Source organism: Emys orbicularis, chromosome 1 (genome assembly GCF_028017835.1).
Source record: "Emys orbicularis isolate rEmyOrb1 chromosome 1, rEmyOrb1.hap1, whole genome shotgun sequence".
Lineage (NCBI taxonomy): Eukaryota > Metazoa > Chordata > Testudines > Emydidae > Emys > Emys orbicularis.
The window spans coordinates 25,650,445-25,677,689 of NC_088683.1; the positions used below are offsets into that span (position 1 = coordinate 25,650,445).

The window sequence follows — 27,245 nt, forward strand, 5'->3', positions numbered from 1 at the left end:
AGAAGCAAGTGTGAAAATACTTACAAGGGGAGATAGATTCAATGTTTGTAATGGCTCAGCCATTCCCAGTCCTTATTTAGCCCTGAGTTGATTGTGTCTAGTTTGCATATCAATTCCAGCTCAGCAGTCTCTCCTTGGAGTCTGTTTTTGAAGTTTTTCTGTTTTAAGATAGCCACCCGCAGGTCTGTCATAGAATGGCCAGACAGGTTAAAGTGTTCTCCCACTGGTTTTTGAGTATTATGATTCCTGATGTCAGATTTGTGTCCATTAATTCTTTTGCGTAGAGACTGTCCGGTTTGGCCAATGTACATGGCAGAGGGGCATTGCTGGCACGTGATGGCATATATCACAGTGCATGTTAATTTAGGTCAGACTAAAGCAATGGCTCTCAAACTTTATTACTGGTGACCCCTTTCACATAGCAAGTCTCTGAGTGTGACCCCCCTTATAAATTAAAAACACTTTTTAATATATTTAACACCATTATAAATGCTGGAGGCAAAGCGGCATTTGGGATGGAGGCTGACAGCGCGCGACCCCTTATGTAATAACCTCATGACCCCCTGAGGGGTCCCGTCCCCCAGTTTGAGAACCCCTGGACTAAAGCAATGTAGACTCCCTGAGCATGAGAGAGGATTAGCTATTCTGAATACAGACACGCATCCTGCTGTTTAATTTGGTATTCTTCAGTGTCCAGTCATGAGTATGTTGTGTACTATTGGAATTCCAGCAGCTGTAACTGATACTGTAAGCCTGGCACTCTTCTATCTGGTCACAATAACAGAAGTTTTGGGATTTTGTTAACTTTAGAGCGTCAGACAAAGTTCAAAGTATTGTTTTCTGAAAGGATAGCATGCCTTTTTTTGTATCTCAGTCCATTTGTGGATACATTGGGATGCAATTTTAAACCTTTATTCCTATGGAAAAAGCCCACGCATTTATTTATTTTAACAAATCTTGAAAAATATATTTTGACAGCTTGTCTCCAAGGTTTTTGCAGTGGTAAGTTTTTGACCTCCAACTAGTTTTCCTTAATCAACTCCTGAGCTGCACAGAACATGTATAATCTCACAGTGTAATAGCCAGGGACTGAAGGGAAAATGGAAAAAGGTCACATTTAAAACAAAAACCAATACAGAAACTGTCAGGAAGGAAGAATGAAATGCCTTCTGCAATATCTTTTATATTCAATATAGTTTAAACCATATTACTTAGACCAGCTCGTCTTTAATCTGTCCTTCACTTCCAAAAATGTAAATATACTTTTTGATGCCATTTTGGACTTGACTGTTTTTCTTCACATCCAGAAGACCAGATTAACTCTTTGGAGGAAATATTCCCAAATCAGTAATAATGGCATTTCTGTTATTGTTAGTTCCAACCAGTTGTACATTTCCATAAGGTGTGGAAACCTGCAATTAAATAATCAAAAAGTCACTTTAAAACACAGATGGGCAAAACGAGGAGTGGTTTTAGTCTAAGATTTTTAAAAAACCTCATCCCTTTGTTTTGGGCTTTGCAATAATATAAAACCAGCCACAGTTTGAATGAGTCCCATCCTTTCAGAATCTCCACAATGAATGGGATTAGGGGAAAGAGGATTTTGGATAAATTGTTTTAGCCCTTCTGTAGCAGAGATTCTCAGAATCTGAAGCCAGAAAATGAGGGGGAAGGATTTTATTATTACTAAGGTGTTGTCTAGAGGGCCCATATTGTCAGTTGCTGCCTTGGAGCATTGTTTCCTTGGACAAAGGAAGTGTTATTATCCCCATTTTAGAGATGGAAAACTGGGAAACAGAGAAGTTAAGTCATTTTGTCCACAATTGCATAGGAAGTCTGTGGCAGAACAGGGAACCGAACCCAGATCTGCTTAGACCATGTCCAGTGCCTTCATCACAACTCTTCATTCACAATAAAAGGGAAATTTAACGTGTAAGAGCTGATCTAGAGTTCCTTCCTTTGTCAGAGAGATACATCACTTTCTATAGAGAGAAGAAAATTCTGGCAATAAGAATAAAAATCCAGAAGTCTAATAATATGTCAACATTTGGGATATACCTGTGATGGGGGGGAAATCACCTTTCAGAAGACTCAACATTTGGAAAAGTAGTTTGAAATTTGGTTACCTTCTATTGAATTCTTGATGGGATGGGGCAGGGAGGTAACTGTCCAGCTGTCAAGCCCACATAGTTAAGCTCACTTTTATTTAATAAAAGTGCATATACTTATGTGTGTAACTTTACTCCCAAGAGTAAAATTACACTTTTGTGGTTATAAGGTTAGACTCTAAGTAATGATAAATTGCAATTGTGTCTTGTTTGGTGAATGTGGTTTGTTCTGTATTGTTGTTACTTGTACTTGCACAGAAACCCCAATGTAAAAAACAGTCTTGTGTTAGTGCTGCAGGAATTGATCACCCCCCTCCCATGTGTGGCCTAATGGGAAGGAGGTGTCTGTGAGTTTACTCTGGTTGAGACCTTTCAAAGAGCTCTGTCAGAGACCACAGATTTCCCCCTAGCAGAAAAGGCCACAAGCCTGGGTCCCGGGGGAGATCAAGCCACCTGCACAGAGGCCTCATATCTCTACAATAACTGTGCTACGGAATTGATCCTTGCTTCTCTGCTCCCTGATGCTGTAACTCCATTGAAGCTGTGCTACCCAGCCTGCAACTGCTCCTGGAACTGCCAGTGAGTGCTGTGGAAAGATAATACATCCCCAGGCTTTATTCGGCTTCCACTTATCTTTATAGGTCTAGCAGGGGGACAATATGCACCCCACTTGGCACCATCCACTCGTCCCCGAACCTAACCTACACACTGTTCATTTCTTCCCCTCATGCACATCATTATATCCTCCCTACACACACACTTCACTGCTGGAAAGCAGGATCCAACTGTGGAAAGAGCTCTCTGCATGTGGACCAAAGGACACTGCTGGGCGCTTACAAGGGTGAAGTTAATACAATTACACTACACCCCAACCCTACCCCACCCCATTCTGGGATACCAGTTCCAGACAAGCCCTACCTGTTTTACAACTGTCCATCTAGCAGGATAAATCAAAGGAATACAAATCTAAAGCATTGTACCTGTTACAAATTACTATCCCATACAGATTCATATTGCTAGCAATATGTTTTAAAATGGAACCTACAGACTCTTTTACCAGATGGGATATTTAGCACGCTAGTTTCCTACAGTTAATGTCCGCCTGATATTAACTAATTCTGGAAACCTTAAATAATCCTGATGAATAGGGCTAAATTAATCTTGGGCCCTATTGATGGGGAAATATAATGGAGTCCCTTCTCCACCTCCTACCAGTATTTTGTAAAATTAATAACAGATACAGGCTATTATTCCAGGGACACTTATAGTAAACCAGAGCCAGAGCCTGACCGTTGCCAGAGCTGTGTGTGTGTTCTTGTGAATATTAAGTTATTTATAAATTGAATCTTTATTATCAGAAGCTCAAGACTATCGTTCCCATATTAACAGGGTGACCGCATTTTCTTATTTAAAAAATTAGGACACTTTTAATAGGGCTGAGGCCTCAGCAAAGGTATGTGTAGACGGATCTTGGAAGCTCAAGGTTGGCCAAAAGGATGGCATGTCTCTTACTCCCTATTCTCAGCTATCTACCTCCTTTCCCTTTTTTCACAACTAGAAAGCAAAACAATACATTGGTGGGGCAGGGCAAAAAAGCTATTCACCCTGAGTCCCCTTTACTGCCTTCACCTAGTGCCAGCTCATTTATGGCCTGATTTCACAGGATATGAGCACCTGCGGTTCCCACTGAAGTCTGTGGAAGTACAGGCCATTGCTGTAGTAACCCAGATGTACAAACACTCTTTTCGTAACCTGTGTATTATATAATTTTTTAACATTAGCTTTAATAAAATTTTTAAATCTGTTTTCTGCCCTATTTGTGGCAATCCCACAGCTACTACTGCTCTTTTAATCAGGCATGCTCCAAGTCCCATATCATTATCTGCTCTTCTCTGCCATTTTAGGGTTTTATTTTCATTTTTCTATGCTTCTTTTTTATCTCTTTCCTTTTCCTTTGGCCCCAATCCTGCAGGCTGCCCCAAGTGAGCGGATTCCTGCACCCACATAGAATCCCACTGAAGTCCATATGAAACAGTTTGCAGGATCAGGGTCCTTGTCCTTTGCTTATCGAACCATCCTTCCCTTCCACGGGCACCCATTTCACTTGCTCTTACGTGCAATCGAGATGGTCAAAAACAAGAAATTTTTGTGAAATATTTCATCGACAAATGCGTGCCATTTTTCATTCAAATTTCAAAAACATTTTACAAGTTCTAAACTACAGGCATCTCTTCCACACACCCTACATCCCACCCTTCATTCATTCTGCATCCAATTTGCATGTACCAGCATTCATATATTCAGCACTCCTCCATTCTGCACATGCACATAGCACACTCGTGCAGAGGAGGTGGGAGGAGATCTCCATTCTTGCCTTTGATGGGCTAGGTCCACCAACGTTCCAGCCAAAGTAGGGAGGTTTTCCCTGTCCCTGTTTGGTCAGTCTTCCCCTAGGAGGGAAACCCATCTCTTTAGGAAGTGAGACTTTTCTACATTTGTCTATAAAACCCAGGGATGGATGCCATCCCTTCATTTTCATGCTAGGAAATTCTACGTTGGGTGCATCTGAGTGTGGGGGCAGTATGGAGCAGAGGGCGTTAGAGCAGCAAATATTAAGCTGGGTCTGACGCAAGGGTAGCATGGTGTTGAACAGCTGAGGCGCTTGGAATCAGGGAGCAGTGGGCATCTTGGATAATCCAGAGAGTTGGTGGCAAGGAGCCTGATTGTTGAGGGCAAGTAAGTATCAGTGAGGGCAGGGTCCCTTTTCTGCTCTCTACCTTTCTGGGTCCACCAACTGTTCACTCACCTACCCTATTGGTGTTCCCTACTCTTCTCAAACTTGCAGTCCACCCCTAGACTCTCTTCAACAGGTATGGTCCACCTGAACTTTGATGGTGGGGGAGGACCTCCTTTTCTCCTGTGGTTCTGGTAACCAACCTTAGAAAACTTGCTCTGGGGCAATACTACCTGATAAGCTGGAAGTTTGGGAGCCACTAAATCTGGAGCCACTTCAGGGTTCTGTCTGTGTACATTCACAGTATTTGTGGTTGAACATATTAACAGGGCCTCAAAATTCATAATTGTCAAGTTTTTCTTGCCACCATTTGAAGCCTGCTCAAATCAAGAATGTCTGATTTCATAACTAGATCTTCCAAATCCATCCACACATCCTGCAAAGCATCCAATTCACTATTTTAGATGGATTTATATGCCCCTTCAATAACATAGTACCTAAGCACCTCACAATCTTTAATATGCTCAGGCTCAAGCTAAGTAGGGAAGTGCTGTTATCCTGCTTACAGATGGTTAACTATGCGTTAACTCCTCAGAGGTATTTAGGTGCCTAACTCCCACTGATTTAGGCACCTAAATAGCTTTGAGGATCTGGACCTAAGTGACTTGCCCCCTCACACAGGATCCTGTGGCAGAGCAGGGAGTTGAACCCAGGTCTCCAAAATCAAATACTACCATCCTAACCCCTGGATCAGCCTTCCTAGCCCCACCACCTCATCCCCACGCTCTGCTTTAACAGATGGAGATGAGATGAATCAATGGGTGACTGGACCAGGAGGACGAGCAGGAAGCATGGGTAAAAGCAGGATGCATGAGAGGATTTCTCCACTTCTTCCTTCCCACTCTACTCACTATTATTGTTGTTTTTACCACAGGCCCACCCAGGGGCCGGGTGCTTGGCAGTACAGGCTGCACAGAAGCCACACTCCCTGCCCTGGGGAGCCTACAATGTAACCTGGCAAACAAGGGGCAGTGAGTGGTGGTCAGAGGAAGCAGGAGGGGCTGGAGGCGTTAGGCAGATCCGAGGCTGCGGTGGCTTAGGGTTGTGATGTGCCACCCCCCGCAGCGGGGACGGGAGTGAAATTGGGGTCAGACAGGGAGCGGGGGGGTGGGGAGAATGTGGGCACTGGGGAGCAGGAGCTGGGATTAGGGGACTGCGCTGCAGCACCCAGTGGTCAGCCCCTGTGAGGGCAGGGCTGCGGCCGGGCGGTGGGTCGAGGCCAGAGGAAGTGGTCCGGTAGGCGCTGCACTGGGCAGCCGGGCCGCAGACAGGGCCGGCATGGTAAGGGAACTGGCCGGGGTCGGGGCGGCAGCGATAGGATCCCAGCGCCGATCCATCCCTGCCGGGCTGCGAAGGGGAGGGGCCCCGCTGTCACCCGCTGGCTCCCCCGGCCGCCTGCTCCAGGAGTTGCTGCCCCTTCCCCATCCCCAGGCCGGGTGGGGAAGCTGCAGCTCCCTGGGCCTCCCTTTCCTCCCCACCCAGCCCGCTGCTCTCCGCCTTCTCCCTGCCGTGCCAGCCAGCCTCTCTCTGGGTCTTCACTACCGGGTCAGGCTGGAGGCGAGCGTGATCAGACACCCCCCTCCCTCCTCCAGCACACACAGCCCTGCCCCTCCTCCTGCTCCCCGGGCCGTCTCCATCCCTCCCTGCCTCCTCCCCACACCCCTCCCTCCTTCCCCGCCGCCAGTTACTGTACAACTAGTGCACACACACACACACTCACAGGGTCCCGGCTGCCGCAGCTGCCATGGATATCAGCTAAAAACACCCAGACAGACAGACTGACTGACAGTCAGGGGCAGAGTCACCCCCACTCCCCACCTCTCCATCCTCCTCGCCACCCGGCGGCCACGGCTCCTGCGGTGCCAATCAGCCGGCCGGGAGCCGCAGCAGCCCTGGACCCAGCCCCCCTGACCCACCAGCCCCCGCCCCAAAAAGGAGCCAGGCTCAAGACCAGCACCCAGCACGCCAGGGAGACTCCGCCAGCCCATCCCCACTGCAATGTCCAAGGGCTTGAAGAAGAAAAGCCACTGGACGAGCAGGGTCCACGAGATTGTCCTAGGCAGGAACCAGGAGGGGCAGCTGGGCTTTGAGCTGAAAGGGGGCGCCGAGAACGGGCAGTTCCCGTACCTGGGGGAGGTGAAGCCCGGCAAGGTGGCCTATGAGAGCGGCAGCAAGTTGGTGCCGGAGGAGCTGCTGCTGGAGGTGAACGAGACCCCCGTGGCCGGGCTCACCATCAGGGATGTGCTGGCCGTGATCAAGCACTGCAAGGACCCCATCCGGCTCAAGTGTGTCAAGCAAGGTAAGGGCCGGCTGCGGGCTCCGTGCTGCTGCGCTGGGCAGCGGGGCAGGAGGGCACGGGGTGCAGAGGGGAGCGCGCCTGGGAAGGGGGGCGGCACGGGAGTGCCTAGGGCATGGGGTGCAATGGGGCGACGGAAAACAGCCTGCAGCCCCGTGGAACTTTGTTCTGGCAGTTTGACTCCCCGCCCCCGGGCAGGGTCCAGCACCTGCCCCCGGGGAGGATGCGAGGGGCAGCCCCGCCGCGTGTGCACGGAGGAATTAAATGTGCGTCAGTGACAGCCTGTCGCGTTTGCTGGGGCGCAGGAGGCGGCGAAAGTTTGCGAGGCCCCGAGCCGGGGCGCACAGGCACACACTGGGGTGCTGCAGACAGAGCCTGGGCCGGCGGTGGGGAAGAAGTGAGGCGAGCAGCGCCCCACACACACACGGAGCCGCACCACTGAGAGGGAGGAGAGGAGCCAAACAGTGTGACAGGCGCTGAGGAACGATCGCGGCTGGAAGCATCAGCATCGACTAACCCACTGTGGCCACGCAGGGCACCAGCTTGTGCTGCGCAGCCAGAAGGGAGCCAAGGGGCTCTCGAGTGGCTTTTGGTCGTTCCTCGCGTGGTTCTTTAATATATAGAAAAAGTGGCCTGGAGGCTGAGTGTGGGAACTGGGTACCCCTAGCTCTGCTTGTCAGTGGGCGTGTTCCCCTGGAGGCAGTGACTTGCTGCTGCTTGTCAGGTCCTGGCACTCTCTTACGTCTCGTTATAGGAAAAGTCAGTCACTTTATCCCTGATGAAAACGATCTCCTGAGCCTGGGGAATGGGGATTTCATATCCTAACACGGGGGGCGGGGGGGGGGGTGCTTGCTCGCTGCAGGGACAGGAGAGACATTCGAGGACAGAACCATAAACTTTAACCGGTCATCTGTTTCTCCTTTTGTATAGAAAAGTGCTGGAGTAGGGGCTTAACAATATTCCAGGAAAGTGAATAGGATTAAAGATGTTGGATTTTCTGTGTAACCTTTTTTTCCCCCTTTCAACTAAATTGGCTTGTAGGGAATGGTTAACAGAAGGTTTGGAACAAAGGTTTCTGCGACTCAGAGAAGGGTTTGTGGAGCACAGCAGCTGTAAGCGCCAGTGAGAACCAAGTTCATAAGTGGTGTCTTGATGATGATGATGGGGTGTGTGTGTGTGTGTGTGTGTGTGAATACTGCAGTGGAAATAAGTTCAATACCAGTATTCTGTGTCCAAAAAGAGCAACCTTGGTACAGATTGGGAGGCATAATGGACAGCTCCATCAGCTGCCCCAGACACTTCCTTAATATAATTTTGCAGTTGAATTTCATCATTTTAATGTGTGGCCTATTTTTCACAGTGACTTCTATGAGATTTTCAAATGCTTGAAAAACATTATTAGCCTGATCCAAAGTTCCCTGAAATGAGTGGAAAGACTCCCTTTGACTTTGAGTCAGGCTCTACAAGTATACTACTGTATATTCAGTTGCTTACAGTAAAGTCAAATCTCCAAACAACTGACATAACCTGGTATTTGTACATTGGTACATTAAGCTGGCACAGGGGTAAATGCAGAGTACAGCAGAGTATTGTAAGTCATATCTTGAAGGACAGAAACGGCAAGGAGACATAATAGTTGATGCAATAAGATGAGAAAGGGGAAAGAGTTGAATCAATTCTACCTTGTTATACTGGGTCGGCTTTGGGCTCTGAGTGCTAGGAAACCTGCTATGGTGTTTTAGTTTCTAAATAAATGTAATGTGAATTAGTCTTGCCTTGACTAGTTTGTTGTGATTTCAGAAGGGGAGAAGCACTTTCCATTGAGTTTAAATGTCCAAAAGGCAGAGGGATAAATAAATATATCTTTATCTGATTTCAGTTAATACCTCTTTTTCCTTTACAGAAAAACTTTAAGTAGTTTTCTCAATTAATTTTAGTTTTTGGTTGTTTTCAGTTAATACATCATTATAGTACATGAAACAGTGTCTGTGTTCCACTTCCTCACCATTTTTCAAACTTTTTTTTTTTTAGTAGAAGTGGTTAGTGATTCATTACAGTGTGTGCCATTTATAAAGATGTCCCTCAGTACACAGGTCAGTGACATGAGTCAGGACTTCAGTCTATTACTTGCAGTTCCTTGAATGAGATGCAGAAGGCTTGAGGTTCCATATACAGTACATTTATTAGGACTTTCACTGCAGTCCAGTCATATACTACAGTTTTGGACAGGCTCCTCAACACACTGGCCAGACAACCTAGCTATAGTCTTTGAAGTTCTAACCATCTGCCCAGGTCCTTAGACAGAAATGAACTTGCCGGCTGGAATTACCTCTCCAAGGTAATTCTCAGTTTTATGCTAGTCTATACCCTTTACCTGGGGACTCCTGCAAAGGGAGTGGCTTACAGGACACAGCTTCTTTATTAAAAAGGCCATTTTTGTTTATATTTTGCCAACTGGATCCTTGCACAGTGTATCTAGTCTCACTACTCTTTGGTTGAAGAACACAGACATTGTATAGAGATGGGAAAAATGGAAGTGACGTTTCTGTTCAGCTCACCCCTGGGAGATGCTGCAAATGTGTAAAAAATGGAATCTGTGGTGAATGTGGTATAGCTGCAGCAAGATAACCATTTTTAATAGATACCTGACATTTGTTGTCTTACCGGGATTCTAAACCGCACCTGATTTTAGTCCCTAATTTAAATCTGTGCCACCAGATTAAAGAAATAAAAAGACATATTTGGGGGAGTTATACTTCACTATCGCTACTGATATGTTGTGTGGTTGGTGAAGAATTCTACTCCAGAGACTTGGAGTAATTTTATACTTAAGGTCAAAGATTTGATAAGGACTCAGGTAGAAGTTGCAGGTACAAAAGCCCTGGCTGGGATGATTTAGTTGGGAATTGGTCCTGCTTTGAGCAGGGGGTTGGACTAGATGACCTCCTGAGGTCCCTTCCAACCCTGATATTCTATGATTCTATATATTAAATTTTCTCCCCCCCCAAATTACTTTTCCCAAGAGTGTTTTTCAATAGTGTGAGTAAGAAAGATGGGCAATAAAATTATTTATATATTTTTGTAACTTTATTCTCTTTTTAATTATAAAACACCTTTAGTGTTCTGGAACAAGGTTAGTGAGACTATTATAATCATTGCTGCATAATTTATCAATGATAGCTCTGTAATTTTTTCAGTGCACACATTTAATTAAAATAGCATGACCTTGAATGGACCATGTGACTCTGGCTTCTCTTTCAGAATAAGTGCTGTCTTAGAGTGAAATCACAGTGAGAAATGTGCAGGTAGAACATTGCTATTTATAATGTGATATTAATGGGTCTTGTTTGTTTGAAAGTTTTTATAACTCAGCAATCAAAATTCACTGTTGGAGGAAATTTATGTATGACTAATTCAGTTTTACAGGCATTAGTTTAACTGTTTTGGAATTTCAGAAGGGCAAAACTGCTTTACTGATTTGTGATTATTTACTTTGTGCTTGGTTACTTAAACACATACAGTTTTGAAATGGTAAAAAAAGTCAAGCTTTTATCCCATTAGGAGGCTAAATATTTTTTTTAAAGTCCAAAGCATTAGCCCCCAAGTGTTTCACCTAGAAAAGCAGATCCTCTTAATGCAGAGTTGCTACATATCATCGGGTGGGGCAAACCTCATGGAAAAATAGTTAGCAGTCATGGGACATGACCTTATGTTGAACATGGAGGTGTGGTCCACAATCCATAAGGAGTTTAATAGACAGAATTACTGCACAGCTTTGTACTGTGAAGATAAACACGTAAGCATTTCAGTGTGATAGCAACCATTATGTTTTATGTCCTAATAATAATAATCCACAGAGTAAGTATTTGCTGGAGACTATTTACTATTTATTGTGCAACTTCTCCATTATGACCTTGTTGGTAGAACCATGATGATTCTGTTAAAAACATGTAACCCCTTTGGGGTTTAGAGAGCATGGCCCTTTAAATCTTTTTCCTAAGGGGGAGGGGGAGAGTAAGAAAAAAGGAGGGAAACTCCAGGGGGCAGCGCTGGAGCTCCAGGGAGGGGGAGAGGCAGCCTGCAGGCCCTGAAAAAGTAAAGCAGCAGAGAACCTGCCTGAAGCCTGGGAAGGACAGGTCCGATCTGGGACACCCCAGGACAGGAGCCAGGAGGAGCTCTGTGCCAGGGAGGAATTGCCCGAGAAGGATAGGCCGGAGCTGGACCCAGTATCACGGCTGCCCAGAGCTGCATGGGGCTGTGAGTACTGGGGCTTGTGACTCTGCATTGGGGTCAAGGAGGGAGGTTGCTAGCTAGTTAAGTGGGGAGGTGGTCGCTCTGTGTGGCTTTGCAAAGAGCGGCAGAAGAGGGCACCGGAGGGGTTTGTTGGGGGAAAGTTCACTGGCGCCGAAGACGACCAGGAGCACCCAAGACTCACCACTGGACTGGAACTTTGCTCAGGACTCCTGAACTCTGTGTGCAGACACATTGCTCGGTGTCTGCCCTTCCACACTGTGCTACCACTGGGACTGTGGGGCCTTGGCTTGGATGCAGCCCTGTCTTACTGCTCCCCCTATATTTCCCCTTGTTGTTTTTCTCCTCTCATCCCTCTGTAAATAAATATTTCCCTTGTTATATCCACTGTACTTTTCCTGTGGGTGTGTGTGTTCACTCTGGGGGGTTTGGAACAGGTGCCCCTGGGGTGGAAGGGATTTCTCCTGCTGCATTCCTGCGCGCGCCTTCTCTTGGCCAGAGCTGCCTGCAGAGCAGACTCCATCTTGGCCACGAGGGCGCTAAAGTTACAAACATATGGGGTGAAATCCTGGCTCAATTAAAGTCAATAACAAAACTCCCATTGGCATGAGTAGAGATATGATTTCACCCCTAGTGTCCGATAGATTTTTGAAACATTATTATATAAGTGTAGGAATGTTGAAAAGCTATGGAATTGTTAATCAGATCAAATTGTAATTGTAATGCATTATGAACTTCTATTCCAGAGTCATTTTGATGCCTAAAAGAATTCTAGTGAGTCCACAGATGAGGAGGAAATGCTGCCATTAATTTCAAACTTGGCAGCTTTTACATGTGAAATATTTTGGATAAGCTCCTGTATTATTCTTAAGCACACTGATGCTCTATATTTTTCTTTTTAAAAATACGTGTATAATAATTTTTAAAGTTCCTTTATTAACAATAAAAAATTATTATGAAGAGACCTTCCGCCTCACCCCCAGTAGGATGAGTAGCCAGGTTGTGCACTGAGGAGATCCATAAGAGAGAACGAATGGTGTCCCTCAACCCAACATCACTCTGTGGCCATTACTACAGCCTCCAGTTCCACAATAAACCTTGTGCCTGCACTAGGCCCCAACAATGGGATGGACAGGTCTCTTCCCTTCCTACATAAGGTGCCACCATCCCAATGGCGCTGGAACACTTTTTATAATGGGGATGTTGAAAGCCAGCTAACGAAACTGTGAAGCAGTGGTCCCCAAACTTTTTACCTCGTGCCCCCACTTCCTTCTGTCCACACCCCTCCACCCCCAAGCTGGGGCTGGGAGCGGGGCCGTGGCTCCGGGAGGGAGGGGACATGGACAGAGGTAAGGGAGCCGAGGGTGGGGCCACAGATGGGGGCGAGCATGGGGCTGGCAGTCGGGACCTGGGCGCGAGGCCAGGAGCAGAGCAGCCAGGCCTGGAGCAGAGCCCGGGGTGCAGGGCCGGGAGCAGACCCCCTGGCACGGACGTGCGGGGCCAGGAGCGGAGCCTCAGGTGTGGACCTGTGGTGCTGCAGCACACCCCCGCGCCCCTAGTTCCCGCGCCTACTCACCATTCTATTATATTTTTGACTTTAGTCAGAAAGCTGCTGTATGCTGGGCTGCAGGAAATCCTCACACAACTCTGTCATCGGCTGGGAATCCTAGTTTCCCAACCCTCCACATAGCAGAACCACATTGGATGATCTGAAACCAGGAATTTCTGAACTCAGGGAGGACAGAGTAGATTTTGCCTTATAATTATTGCCTGTGACCACATTTCTGATTGGGGAAAAGCAATATTGGAATATTAAGGCAATCAAGTGATCTGACCAGCAGAACATTTCCAGTACTTTGTAATAACAGCTAACTGGTTAAGTGACTATAGTAAACAAAGTGATTAACTCAATAACAATTTGGATTCTTATTTTTATCTGTCTTTTGTTTTGCTTTTAAACTATCAAATTGATATCTAAACTTTAATCTGCAACTGCTTTAGCTCTTCAGTTCAGTGAAGCAGTTAAGTGCATGCTTAACTTTAAGCATAGGCTTAAATCCAATTGTAGTCAATGAGACTACAATGAGGAAGGAGACAATTGTCTGCTTAAAGTTAAGCATGTGTTTAAATGCTTTGCTGAAGAGAGATGGATTTAGATACATTCTTAAATGGTTTGCTGAATTGGGGCCTTAGTTACTAAGAATAGCTTAGAGTGTAATAGGGTGATGGGTTTTTTTAAAATGTTTGTTAAAACTGTTCAGGATGTACAAACTTTGTTGTATTTCAAACTTCTGCTTTGGAAATCTTTTTCACATTTTTTTTTTAAAATGGACGTTTTACACTTTTGATGCATATTAAAAGTTAAGGAGTTAATATTTTCCTGACATAGATTTCTCTCTGCCCATTCTTCTTCTTGATGAATATAATGTAGGGATTTTTATTGGAACTTCTTTGGTTACTTAAATGCTTGAATAAAAATGTTTCTAAGTTCATGAAAATACTGTGTAAATACATATTGACCTGGCTTCATGTTATTTCTCCCTGTGTTTCTATATATATTGCCTTTTTAAATGTAAAAACTGAAATAAGATTTCCTTCCACACATAAAGATCATTTTTATTGGGCCAGCTAATTAATTTTTATTTTTTTTTGCTGGAAAATCACAGGTGTAATAAAGATTACATTAGTAATAAAAATCACAGGTGTAATAAAGATACATTAGTAATAAAAATTACTATGTGGTGTTTGAATAGCATGTACTACTTGAGTACAATAATGCATATCTATCCTTTGAAAAATATAGCACATTAAGATACTGTTTTTTCTACTTTAGAAAAAAGATCCATAACACTTTCGAATGTGATAGTCATACCTATTCAACTGGTCTGCTCTTAAAAATATAATGTTTTTGAGTTAGGCAAATTCCAGGAATGAAATCCAAGAGTAGTCCTCTATCATTCTTGCACTTGTTAACCTCAGTTCAAAGTCCATAGAAGTTTAGGTGTCTGACTTCTGATTCAGAGGGGGGATATTTTGACAGCTATTTCCTCCTCAGATGCTCTCTATCGGTATTTTATCGGCACTTTTGCCGACAAAATACTTCCAGCTCTGCGAGCGGCATAAGCTTTGTCGGCAGGAACTGCCGCTTGCATCGGCAAAACTTTTGTCTTTTGTGGTTTTTTTTTATGTACCTGCAAAAGACAAAAGTTTTGGCAACAACGTCGCAGTATAGACAAGCCCAGAGACTGGTGTTCCATGTCAGGAACTCTCTGCATGTATTGGAGATAGATCTGATGAGTGCAATCCTGTGTTTCTGCTACTCAGTGGTCTTTAGGAGTTCCATGAACGAAGGGGCTATGACTTTCATGATAGTGGATAATTTCACAGAAAAATGGAACAGCTGAGACTCCAACTGCTATTTTTTGTTGTTTCGCTGAATTCCACTCAGTTAAGTTCAGGTCTCTTTTACACTGGTGTAACTGCTAATGCGATTGATGTCAAATTAAATTATGCTGGTGTGAGAGCAGAACTGGGTCTGAATTATTTCAGATACCCTAGAACTTCTACCTCTATTATTTCAGTAGCTATCAAAGAGGCACCAATTCCAGCTTCAATTTCAGTGTCCTTGAGCCTCTAACTTCCACGCTGTAGAGATGTGGAGCTCCTTGAGATGAAAAAATATCTTACTTAGCTAGTTTCTTGTATGCATCCTGGAAAAAGTACAGTTTTAGGAGGGGCTTAAAAGAGGAGAGGGTAGTGGCTTTGTGGTCCAGAAGTGATATAGGGGGTGGTGTGGAAGAAATCATACAGGTGGTTGTGGGAGAAGCAGACAAATGAGGTTCTTGTTCTTTCCTTTATCATATTGGTATGAACTGATGAAAAATGAGGGGTGGGTGTCACTTTAGTAAGGAGGGAACTCTGTTTTTATTGAAGGTGACCTCAGAGCATTGCTTTGGGGATTGACTGTTTTTCCTCTCTGTACTTACTGTTCGGGGGAAGGGGGAGACACTCGCCTCCATCCCACTTCTCACCACAAGTTGTTACTGGAGAATAATTGCAGAACTTAATCTTTGTTTCCCTAGGTACTTCACTCAGGATAACACTGCAGACCTGGCAAAAAAATCTTGTTTAGCTATATGGACCTCTCACTTCTGTAAACCAGGGGGAAAGGAGTAATGTGATTGATTTTATTTGAGTTATATTGGTGTAAAAGTGGTGTAAGTAAGAAGAGAATCAGACTCTATATGGAGATCCTTTCTCACATATATGTGTGCCTGTAGGACCATCACCTTAGTTTGAAGACTCCAACTAAATTATTATTGTTTAAATTATTTTGTCTTTAACAACATTGCATTTAGAAGTGAATTTGGTTGTCGTATTAATAATTGGTGCATCCTTTTCATTAGTGGAAGCTGTCTCTTTAAGAATAGGGTGGAACACTTGATTGTAGAGTCTATTTGCAAGAGACTGAGAGCAATGTTTAGGAGATATTGTGACTGTGTGTCCAGAGAGTAGAAATTGTATATTGCTGCTGGAAAGCCTTCTCAAAACGTAGCTTTGTTTATGGGCTCCAATCCAGGAGAGTCTCTAGAAAGGTTTTGATGTGTTCTGTCTATCTCAGGTACTTATGTGATGCTCATGACAGTAGTATCTGAACATCTCAGAGTCTTTGTTATGCTCAAAACATCTCTGTGGGGTAGGGAAGTGCTGTTATCCCCATTTTACAATTGGGGACTGAGGCATAGAGAGACTAAAGGGCAGATTTTAAAGGTATTTAGGTGCCTCAAGATGCAGATTGGTGCATCGTGGGATTTTCATTGATTTCAGTGGCAGTTAGGGACCTGGGCAATTTTGAAAATACCACTAGGCATCAATCTACATCTTAAGGTGCCTAAATATATATTTAAAATTCTGGCCTTAAGTGACTTGCCCAAGGTCACACAGGAAGTCTGTGGCAGAATAGGGAACTGACATATTTATATTGACCTAATCCCCCATTTAGACAGCGCTAGGTTGGTGAGAGAGCTTCTCCCACTGACATAGCTACTGCCTCTTGGGGAGGTGGATTAACTAAGCGAACAGGAGAGCTCTCTCCCATCAGCTTGGCGCAGCTGCACGGTACAGGCACATATCTCAGGTATGCTCAGATCCAAGCAGGCTCTGGGGTTATAAGGCCGGGGGAGATTCCATCTCTGTGCAGAGGGCCAGCATGAGGACTATGCACTTGTTAGGTCTCTCTTAAGTCCTCAAAATTAGGAATTCAGTGGGATTTAAATTGTGCTGGTCACATTCACCACCCCTGAAGATTATTACTCCCTCCCTATCAGTTCCAGCTGCCTAATGAGAATTTTGTTCTTATGGGGTCAAGGTAATTTGTCCAATATCACAGACCCTGTCCTGTGAAAAACGGACTCAGAGGAAATATGCACTGAAGTCATAATGCAGGGATAGGGTTTTTCCCAACTGACTGACAGTCAGTGATCCAGGGAAGAATTGTTAAATTGATATCTCTTTGGCTCAGCATAGAGTCCTAGCTAGTCACTTTTTTCTTTTTTTTAAATAAAGCTCAGAAATGGAGAACTAGAGCAGCTTGAGGACAAAAGAGAAAAACTAGAAGTTGATTTTGCAGTTGTCACTAGCAACCATAGTAGATTAATAGAACAACTGGAAAAATTACAAGGAGCATATAATGGGCCAGATTATCCACTCTGTTATACCAGCAAAAGCCTGTGTAACTTTGTTAAAGTCAATAGAGTCAAATTGGTATCAAACTGTTGTTACAGAGTGGAAATTCAGGCCCAATGTATCTAATATATAGAAAAACGGTGCCAATTGCCTTTAATCTATCCAGGTATTTATATCACACTCATTTATATTTGAGCACCTAATTGCATTGATTGAACTAAACCGCAGAATATTACTTTTCTGCATTTTCTACAATAAGAAAATCCCTGCGGCTTTGGGGAATGTGGGGAAGTTTTAGGAAACATTTTCTTTGTATTTCTGTCAATCAGTTAGAAAATGGATTTCTTAAATGAATTAATGTGCATATTTCCTTGTATCAAATAAGACATATCTACTCCTGGGCAAAATTTTATAATGCACATCTAGCTTCTGTCTACAAAAGCAGGCATGGGACCAAAGGAAAAACCCTTTTCACCACATGTCGTTTCTGCAATATAGAAGTTGAGCTCCCTTTTTACGGTCAGATTGGCAGCTGAAGAGGTGCGCTGTACTTAGCTTAGCACTGTGGTATTAAAGTATACGAAAGTTTTGTCTGAAACTTGTTATAGATACACTCACTGAGCCAGTTCATTAGCTGGTGTTGGTTGGCATGGGTCTGTTGAATTCAATGGAACTATGACCATATATGCCAGCTGAGGATCAGGTATGCTATTATAGATGCCAGAGCCATAACTATGCACTTCGGCGCCTTGGGCAAGCAGGTATATTTGCGCCACCTACCAGAGGCGATGCATGTAGGGGGGAGTATGCAGGGTCACATGCTCCCCCCTGATTTTTTTGGTTGCGCCTCCCCCCAACCCAGACAGGCTGGATGGCCTGCTGACTTGAGTCAGGGGTGGAGGTGGCACTTCCTCCCTGAACTCCACCGCGCAGGCCTGGTCCTATAGGCGGAGTTTGACTTCTGTTTTTGGGGGGCATAGGGCTTAATAAAAATGTTTGTGGATAGAGAATATGGAAGTTAGACACACATGTGTGTGTATGTGAAGTGGTTTCACGTTCACCCAATCACAGAACAGAGACAATGTGGTATGATTTATCTGACCATTCCTTATTGAATAACACATCTTGATTTTTGAATTTTGGGCAACCCAGAATGCAAACATTAGGACAAGATATCTGTTGAATAAATGGGAGGAAACTATGATCTGCCTGTCTCTATCCCATAAACAGAAAAACGTGTCTCCATTTTCTGAATAAGTTATTCATTGAACTCTTGCAGGCTCTGGAGTGCCGGGACTGGTATACAGTTTGGGGGGGGAGGCAATGCCCTTGGATGCTCCCCTGCAATCTCTGCACAGGCTGGTCCCACCCACCTCCACTGTGCCCAATTTTTTCACCCCAATGTACTTATGAGCCCTGGGCGGCTGTCCCGTTCACCCCGTCCTGGTTACGGCCCTGATAGATACAAGGGCCTGCTTCTTATTCACACTAAGGGCTTGTCTATGCTTGAAATGCTACAGCTGCATCTCTGCAGCTGAGCCGTTGCTTGGCTTCAGTGTAGACACCCACTCTTCCTGATGGGAGGGGTTCTCCCATCAGCATAGGTAATCCACCTCCCCGAGAAGTGGTAGCTAAATCAATGGAAGAATTCTTTTATCGACCTAGCAGTCTACACTGGGGGTTAGGTTGGCTTAACTATGCTGGTCAGGGGTGTGGATTTTTCACTCCCCTGAGAGACATAGTAAAGCTGACCTAATTTTCTAGTGTAGACCAGACCTTGGTCATTGCAAATGTAAATCACACCCACTTTAAGGCCCCTTTACACTGCCGAAATGACGCCTTAGTGAGAAAGAGAATCAGGCCCTTTGTAGTTTATCCTGTGTCATTGTATTTTTTATAAGAATATCTAGCAGTATATTTTGTCTCATCAGAAGTATGTTACAAACTTAATCAAATTAAAATAAAATCTATATCTGCACATCATATAAGTGCACTCTTTCTGGACTGAAATCCACAGCAGCTGTTTACACAACAGAATAGGACAGGAAGTGGAGAACACATTATCCACTTAAATTGTTAGGGGATTTTGGTTAGGCTGAGTGTAATAATTCAGGTAATTCCCTGCAAAGCTACAACATTATCCTTCTTCGGATCCCGCCTTAAAACTCACCTCTGCCTTGACACCTACAATACAGTGGTCAATGGCTAGATAATTGGTATGCTATGACTATTAAGCATTCTGTTATGTTAACCATGATCGTTTCACTGTTACTTTGTCCTTCCTCCCTCCACCCATGTTTGTTGTATCCACCTGTTGTCTCTGATCATGCACTAAAATTAAAAGCTCTTTGGGGCACAGACTACTTTTTTATTACAGTAGTTAGTATAATGACTCTTATTTGGGGTCTCTAGCTGCTAAGGCAACACAAATAACAATAATAAATCAGGATTAAGCCACAACCTTATTTTTTAATGAAACATTTTTAACTGGGAACATTCTATACCCCATTAGCCTGGTCTACACTAACAAGCTTTAAAACCGATACTTACTACTGGTGCAGATATACTGGCGGAAGCTGTAGTGTAGAGAGAATTTGGGCAATATGGTTAGAAACTAAAGGGAAAAATGCCTAAGTCCTGGCTACACTGAGCTTCCACCATTGCTACCCATGGTTGAGCTCCCCTTGCAGTGAATTACAGCTATGAATATTGCTAGTGTAAGTGTAACACTGACAGACCCCGGTTGTTGGCGGGCAGGATTGAACCTGGGGCCTCTGGATCTTAGTGCATGAACCTCTCTACCGCATGAGCTAAAAGCCAGCTGCCTGTTAGTTAAGGCTGTAGAGCAGACTCATTTTATCTCTCTCTCTTTAAGTGGTATCGATGCCACTAGATGGGACAGAACCCAGCAGGTGTGTGGGTTACATAAGTGCAGCCTGTTGGAAGGACCCTTCTCTGTAACATATATTGTTTGAACATTTCCTGAACAGTTCAGTTTTTCCTCTATAGTTTATCTGCTTCATTTACTTGTGAAAAGCCATTTTCCCCCCTTGTCAACTTTTAAAAGAACTGTAGGAATTTCTGATAAGCCAGTATAAAGAGCAGTTTCCATACTCACTCTGTTTTGGTCATCTTCCAGTCAAAATAGCATAAAAGATTTCAGGGAAAACATGCAATGCAGCCCTGGAAGCTGTGTTGGGAAAATAAAGGAAAATCAAGATATTATTTTTCTTGTATTAGTTTTCAATAAGGTTTGCTAGATTTGTGATTACATTGAATTTTTGTGTTATTCACGTGAAGGTGGGATACTGAAATAATTGTTGTTAATTCAGAGCCACTGAACACAAAGATTTTTGAAATGCTTTCTTTAAATATCTACTGGAGATACTGGAATTTTTTGACCAGCCTTTACTTTATGAGGCATTGTAGCTGTTTTTTAATGGCAGTAACATTAATGTGCAAGCATGTAAAAGTCTGAGGAAATAAAAAGCAAGAGAGTATATCCTGTATGTGAGCAAAGAGCGCCAGCTTTTGCTGTTCTTCAGATCTCATGGCCAAGTAGGTTCAGCTTGGTCAGTTGAAGACTTCCAAACAACTAGTTGCTGCAGAAATTGGTGAAGTTGGTGAGTAGAGGGTGGCAGTCTTCCCTCTGAATTTATATGGGTAGGATTGGCAGAATTTCATTTATATTTTTTTATAATTTTGATAGATAATATTAATGTTTATTTTTAAACATTTTTTCAATGTTTATCAATTGAAATTTTCATAGTTGTGGGAAATTATGGGGGGGCAGACAATAACAATTTAATGAGCATTGAGAAGAAAAATGGTAAAGCTTTATAATCATTTAAACACAAATTGTCAACATCACATGTCAAAATATCAAAGTAAATACTCTTACATCAAACCCTAATAAGTTCTCAAGCAGCATTTTTCTTACTTTGCCTGTTTGTAAATTTAGGTACTGGGTAATTATTGATGGAAATGTTTTTTGTTGGTTTGTGTGTTTATGGGAAATGGACATTTACCAACATTTGCCAATAAAAATCGAATCCTTCCAAGCCTATATATGGGTGTTAAGGAACGTGCTACTGGGGAAGCTGAATTGCAGATGGGGTATGAAAACAGCGGTCTTTACATCTGTGTCTCTAGGCATCTATATTGTGCTCATTATAGTGATATCTGAACAGCTTCCGTATTCTAAAAAACGTACACAAGATGATGTAACTGAAGATTCCATGATGCTTCTTATAGCTTGTTAACCTTGGTGTCATGGCCAAATTCCAATAAATTTCAATCCAAGAAATTATGTTTTGCCTGCCCTCATTCTTTCTGGAGTCTCACTCATATGGTATTCGTCTTCACTTCCTCATATAAACTGATATATATTGCTTCTAAGAGGTGCTAATAAATTGCTGTGTTTCCCCACAAAAGACTGCATTTTGGCCACGGATAAGGGTATAGTTTGTACAACATCTTAAATCTGTTAAACTCTGGGATGAGAGGAGCTCTCTAAAAGTGAGTTATCATTAGGATTAGAATTGTGCTTCTCCAATACAATTGTTTAGTGTTCTTTTTTTAGTCTTGAAAAGAAATTAAGCCATCTCTGAGGGCATTCACTATATTATTAGTGTATTATGGTGGTGTCTACAAACCCTAGCTGAGATGGGGTCCCATTGTGCTTGCACTGTACGCACACTCAATGAGAAACAGTCCCTGCCCCAAAGACATTACAGTCTAAATAAGTGGTGGGAGGGATACAGAGGCATGGCGAGGTGAAGTGACTTGCCCAAAGTGCCACACCAAGTCAGTGACACTGCCAAGAATAGACCCAGGTCTCCTGACTGCCAGTCTAGTGCCTGATGCATTAGAACACACTGCTTCCTCTATAGAGGGGGAGGGATAATTCAGTTGTTTGAGCATTGGCCACCTAAACCCAGGGTTGTGAGTTCAATCCTTGAGGGGGCCATTTAGGGAACTGGGGTAAAAATCTGTCTGGGGATTGGTCCTGCTTTGAGTAGGGGGTTGGACTAGATGACCTCCTGAGGTCCCTTCCAACCCTGATATTCTATGATAAATGTAATGAGATTGTATTTTTGACAGTATTTTCCATTAAATCTGGTTTGGATTTATTTTCATCTTCAGATGGTTTCTTTGGCTTTTAAGGATAGAGGGCCAAAGTAGGCACCTCTCCATTGAAGTAAACATACACTTATACCAAAGGTTGCACTGGGTCTTGAATCTCTAAAGAAAAGACTCTTGTGCATTGGTCACCAGGAATCCTGCTGACTGCCAGAGTAAAAGATTTTTATAGGTGCTTAATTTTAATCACTTTCCTTCAGTGACAAATCCCAGGTACAATTTACTTTTCTTGTAAACCAAAAGCTTTATCAGTAACGCAGCAGGGCCACCATGCAGTGACTTATACAGATGAAAGTGTGCTAAAGAATGTGTTCTCCCAAAATAAATTGCATTGTAGAAATATATTGTAAATAGTTAAGTGTGGGAGTCCCAAGTAACATAAATGAGAGGTTTAATCTAAAAATAAGATATCTAGAATTGGAGGAAGTACAGAGAAGGGCAACAAAAATGAGTATGGATGGATATGGAACAGCTTCCAATAAGGAGAGATTAGAAAGACTGGGACTATTCTGTTTAGAAAGAGATGACTAAGGATGGATATGATAGAGGTCTATAAAATCATAAATCGTGTGCAGAAAGTGAATAAGGAAGTGTTATTTTCCCCTTCACATTACACAAGAACCAGGGGTCACCAATGAAATTAATAGGGAGCATATTAAAAAAAAAAAACATAAGGAAGTAGTTCTCCACACAACACACAGTCAACCTGTGAAACTCATTGCCTGGGGATGTTGTGAAGGCCAAAAGTATAACTGGGTTGAAAAAAGAATTACATACCTTCATAGCCAAGATGGTCAGGGACGCAACCCCATGTTCTGGGTGTCCCTAAACCTCCCAACTGCCAGAAGCTGGGACTGGACGGCCAGGGATGGATCACTTGGGAATTGCTCTGTTCTGTTCACTCACTTTGATGCATCTGGCAGCAGCCACGATCGGAAGACAGGATGCTGGGCTAGATGGACCATTGATCTGATGCAATATGGCCATTCTTATGTTCTTAATTTGTATTTGTTTTTAGTGTTGGTGGAAAAATAAGTGAAACTCATTCATCACTACTGTACAGGCTTGTATTGAACTTCTATTAGCCCATTGAAGTGGCCTGAGAGAGACACTACTGTAACTTTTTTTTTTTTAAATGTTTATTTTGGAAATATGATCAGCTTTACAATCTATCACCACAAGCACTAAGGCAATCCGGAGCCTAAGGCACACCATGACATGGCTCTGTCCTTGTGGCCATTCCCTCCCACCCCCACCCCACACACTCACACTTGGGCAATAGGCCCTCCTCCTTAGAGAGAAAGGAAAAGTGGCATGGAATCCTCTTCCCACCCCCAAACAGGAATGGGGCTCCCCTCCTCTGGAGCACTAGGGGCAGCAGCAAGGGTCTCCTGCCCCTGGGAGAGGCTGGGATGGAAGGGGGGGGGGGCTTCCCAGTACTTATCTCTGCATGGGGAATATCTGCTTGGGTGAGTGGGAACCCCAGTAGAGCTGTGTTCAACACACCGTGTGTGAACACCTTGTGTAAGACCATCAAATCCTTCTCCCCCTCTGTTCAGGGTCTCTAGCTGCAAAGAGCTAAGGGTGGGGAAAGGATTTGCCTAAGAAATAGTTGTTCCTCAGAGTGGCTGGGTGTGTCTTCTGTTTCATGGGGAAAACATTGCATAACATTTGTGTGTAAATTCAGTGGAGGTTCTGCAATCACAATGCAGGTCAATTGTTTGCATGTTCCTTCTTTCAAAGCCTCCGTTCTTCTAGAACAATGAACTCCCCTTTGTATGAGATGCACTCAGTCATTAACATGCACCATTGCTATGTGTTTTAAACAAAACAGGCACAATTCTTCTGTGTAATGTATGATGCAAACTACAGTGGACCAGATCTTCATTTGACAAGCAAATGATAATGGAAACTTTACATTTCCATAGTGCCCTTTAACCTGGAACATGTTACATAGTTAACAAACTGAGGTCCTGCTCCTGAAGTTGATTGTGCTTGGGTGCACCACTGTGCCTGCACGCAGCCTCGTTGACTTCAGTGGGGCTCTCAGTCATTGGCAGAAATGCACAGGGATCTACTACATGATACTTTAGTACAGGAAATGTATAATACTTTGTTCGCTCAATATTACAGGGGAATTTAGCTAGGCAGGAAGTAGTTACCTGAGATGGAACATGGCTAGGACACCAAAGCTACCACTCTCTACTCCTGTGAAGAGGATAGTAGTAATGGTATCATAGCTTTATATCTCCTCTGAAAGCAGTACAGTGCCCCCTACCACACTACAGGGCACTGGATAAGCATGACTCAGAGGGATGAGTGCACCTACTCAATCACCAACACCAGCTCCTTCCTGCTCTGAGCTGCTGCTTGGAGACGTTCCCACCAAGAGGTGACCCCATCTCATTCTGTTTATCTTCTGGGATCTGATGGATCACCGAATGTGCATGGCATAGCTATGAGTCAAAAATGTATGCCCACGTTTACTCACGTGGGCATACATTTACTTGCACGTTTACTTGCCTTAAATCAATGCTGTGTGATCACTGCTGAGAGGTGATGCCTACTCAGACACAGGAACAGCCTCTGTGGTTACATAGCCCAAGAGGTTTTATGGGTGCCCAGCTACAGAGAATGCTGTCTCCTGCATGCAGCCCAGGGGCAGGGAGTGTGGACTTGCAGACCATGATTTACACAAGGCATTTGCTGAGAGACTGCAAAACAAAGTTAAAAAAAAAACATTTCACTTAAGCCTTCAATCCAAGAATTGTTTCTTATTTTTTATTTTCCTGTTACCGTGTTTCCCGCTTACATGTAGGTCTGGTGAATTTACAGTAACCTTCTAAAAAAATTTATAGAGGATGATAGATTATTTTACACACACCAAATTTGCCTCTCATCTTTTTCTTCCCAGACGCTTTACGGTGCTGACCTAAAGAGCTCTTTGCTCTCACATGTTGCATCATGTCTAAAATGTAGCTTGAAAGCTCTTTGGGACAGGGTCTCTTTCTTTCTTTTTATCTGCTTGTAAAGCACTAAGTGCATTTTTGGGGCTCTGTGTAATTAACAAATATCCTTATTACTCTAAAACTGAATAGTCAATTTGATGAAGACCATTCATATTTTTAATAATCTTCTTCCAAAGCAACTTCCCACCTTGGCTTCTCTTGGTCACATAAACTCTCTGTTTCACCGCCTCGTTCATCATCTCTGCTGCTAATCCCAGCTCCAAATATAGGGCTTGGTCCTGAGAGGTGCTATGCACCCTAAACTTCCATTGAAGAAATATACATGGCCGGTGTTCTGTACCTTTCAGGATCAGGCTCATACAAAGTAATTTGTTAACATGCATTAGCCCAGTGGCGTTCCCAGGCAAAATTGCAAGTGCCTAGTTGCAAGTGCCTGTCATCACCAGAAATGCTCCATAAGCCTTCTGAAGGCTACTCCTGGTTTTGTGGGCAGCCTTTTTAATAGTAGCTGTGTAGTGGCATGTTAGTGTTTTGCAGTTGCTTATGAGTGCTCCATTCCTAGGGGTAGCCATACCTGGATATTTTTATTCTTTAGTTGTGGTGGTGTGCAATCTTCTTTTGACTGATGTTCCTTTGAAACACCATAAGTCTGGGTTTTTGAACAATTGACTAGGCCCTGTATTTGCTTGCAAAGCACCTGCAACAACATGGCATTTCTGTTTCACACACATCAAGCAAATCAGCCACGAATTAAACATCCATGCCTATTTATGCCTCACTGGTTGGAAAGACATAATTTCACGTGTCCCATTGAGTCTTGCTTTGTTTTGCTGTGCCAATATCAACTACTCAGTGCAGTTTCATACAAGTATTATCAAGTACTCAATGGAGTGCAGATTATTTTATGTTTCCGTAGCAGGTAGTTGTCGATTGTTTGCATTTCTTACATCAGCGTGTTAGCATTGAGACCCCATAGAGTTGGAGCTTGTTTTGAAGATTAAATATAGCTGAACATTCATACTTACTTGAGCCATCCACAAGCAATGCCTGTAACTTAATACTGTCTTTGTAAGTTGCAGAAAATTTTGGATGAACTTGGTTTTAAGGAAAGGCTTTAAGCTATTCCCTTAAATAATTCATTATACACACAAGGAGCTTCCTTGACTAGCAAATGTAAGTGAGGAAGGAGAGTGGAGCTGATTTAGGTAGGAAAGGGGAATGTAGAACTAAGAGTGGAACATGGAATGAATAATTCTACTGAATTGCCTAAAGGGATATGTAGTATTTATCAACCTATCACAGTGGACTAGCACTGTATATCAATACTTTGCCTAACATTACTTCTTTTCAGACTACACATCCTACCAGCCTGTTAAAGCTGTTTTGTTGTCATGCCTCTTCCACTATATTCAAGCACAGCTGGCTTAGCCATTTAAGGAAATAAACGTACTAAGCTTTAGTAGAAGACTGTACGTACTTCCCTGTTGTTGTGAATCTGTAGAAGCAAAGGGCTTTGGCAAGGCTACACCCACAGATAAGTTACAGTAACTTTGGGGCTCTGATTTAAACTGATAGAAGCCAGGAATTTGTGAGAGAAGGCTGAAAATCTGTCTTTTCACCTATCTCATATCTTATCTAAAATCATTTGCTGATGTAATTGCCCTCTGACATAGGGCAATGCTGTGTCAGTACTGTGGCACAATAGACTAAAATTCTGCTCTGTTACATCAGTGTGTAACTCCTCTGATTCCACTGGAATTCCAGTGGATTCACACTAGTGTAATTCAGACTAGTATTATGTATTACAATGAGCTGACATTGTGCTCAGCACTGCACTGATATAAAGACACAGTTCCTACCTCATGCAGCTTACAGTCATAGAATCATAGAATAGAATATCAGGGTTGGAAGGGACCTCAGGAGGTCATCTAGTCCAACCCCCTGCTCAAAGCAGGACGAATCCCCAGCTAAATCATCCCAGCCAGGGCTTTGTCAAGCCT

The 27,245-nt window shown here is 43.5% G+C and overlaps 1 protein-coding gene across 1 annotated transcript in view; it reads left to right on the plus strand.

The window, feature by feature from the left end:
- The first annotated feature begins 6,900 nt into the window (after positions 1-6,900).
- The window catches only part of MAGI2 (membrane associated guanylate kinase, WW and PDZ domain containing 2), a 1,116,794-nt gene continuing 1,096,449 nt past the window's right edge, over positions 6,901-27,245 (plus strand). The window contains exon 1 of the mRNA XM_065403425.1: positions 6,901-7,201. Within this exon, the coding sequence (XP_065259497.1) occupies positions 6,901-7,201 (301 nt within the window). The remainder of the gene's footprint in view (positions 7,202-27,245) is intronic.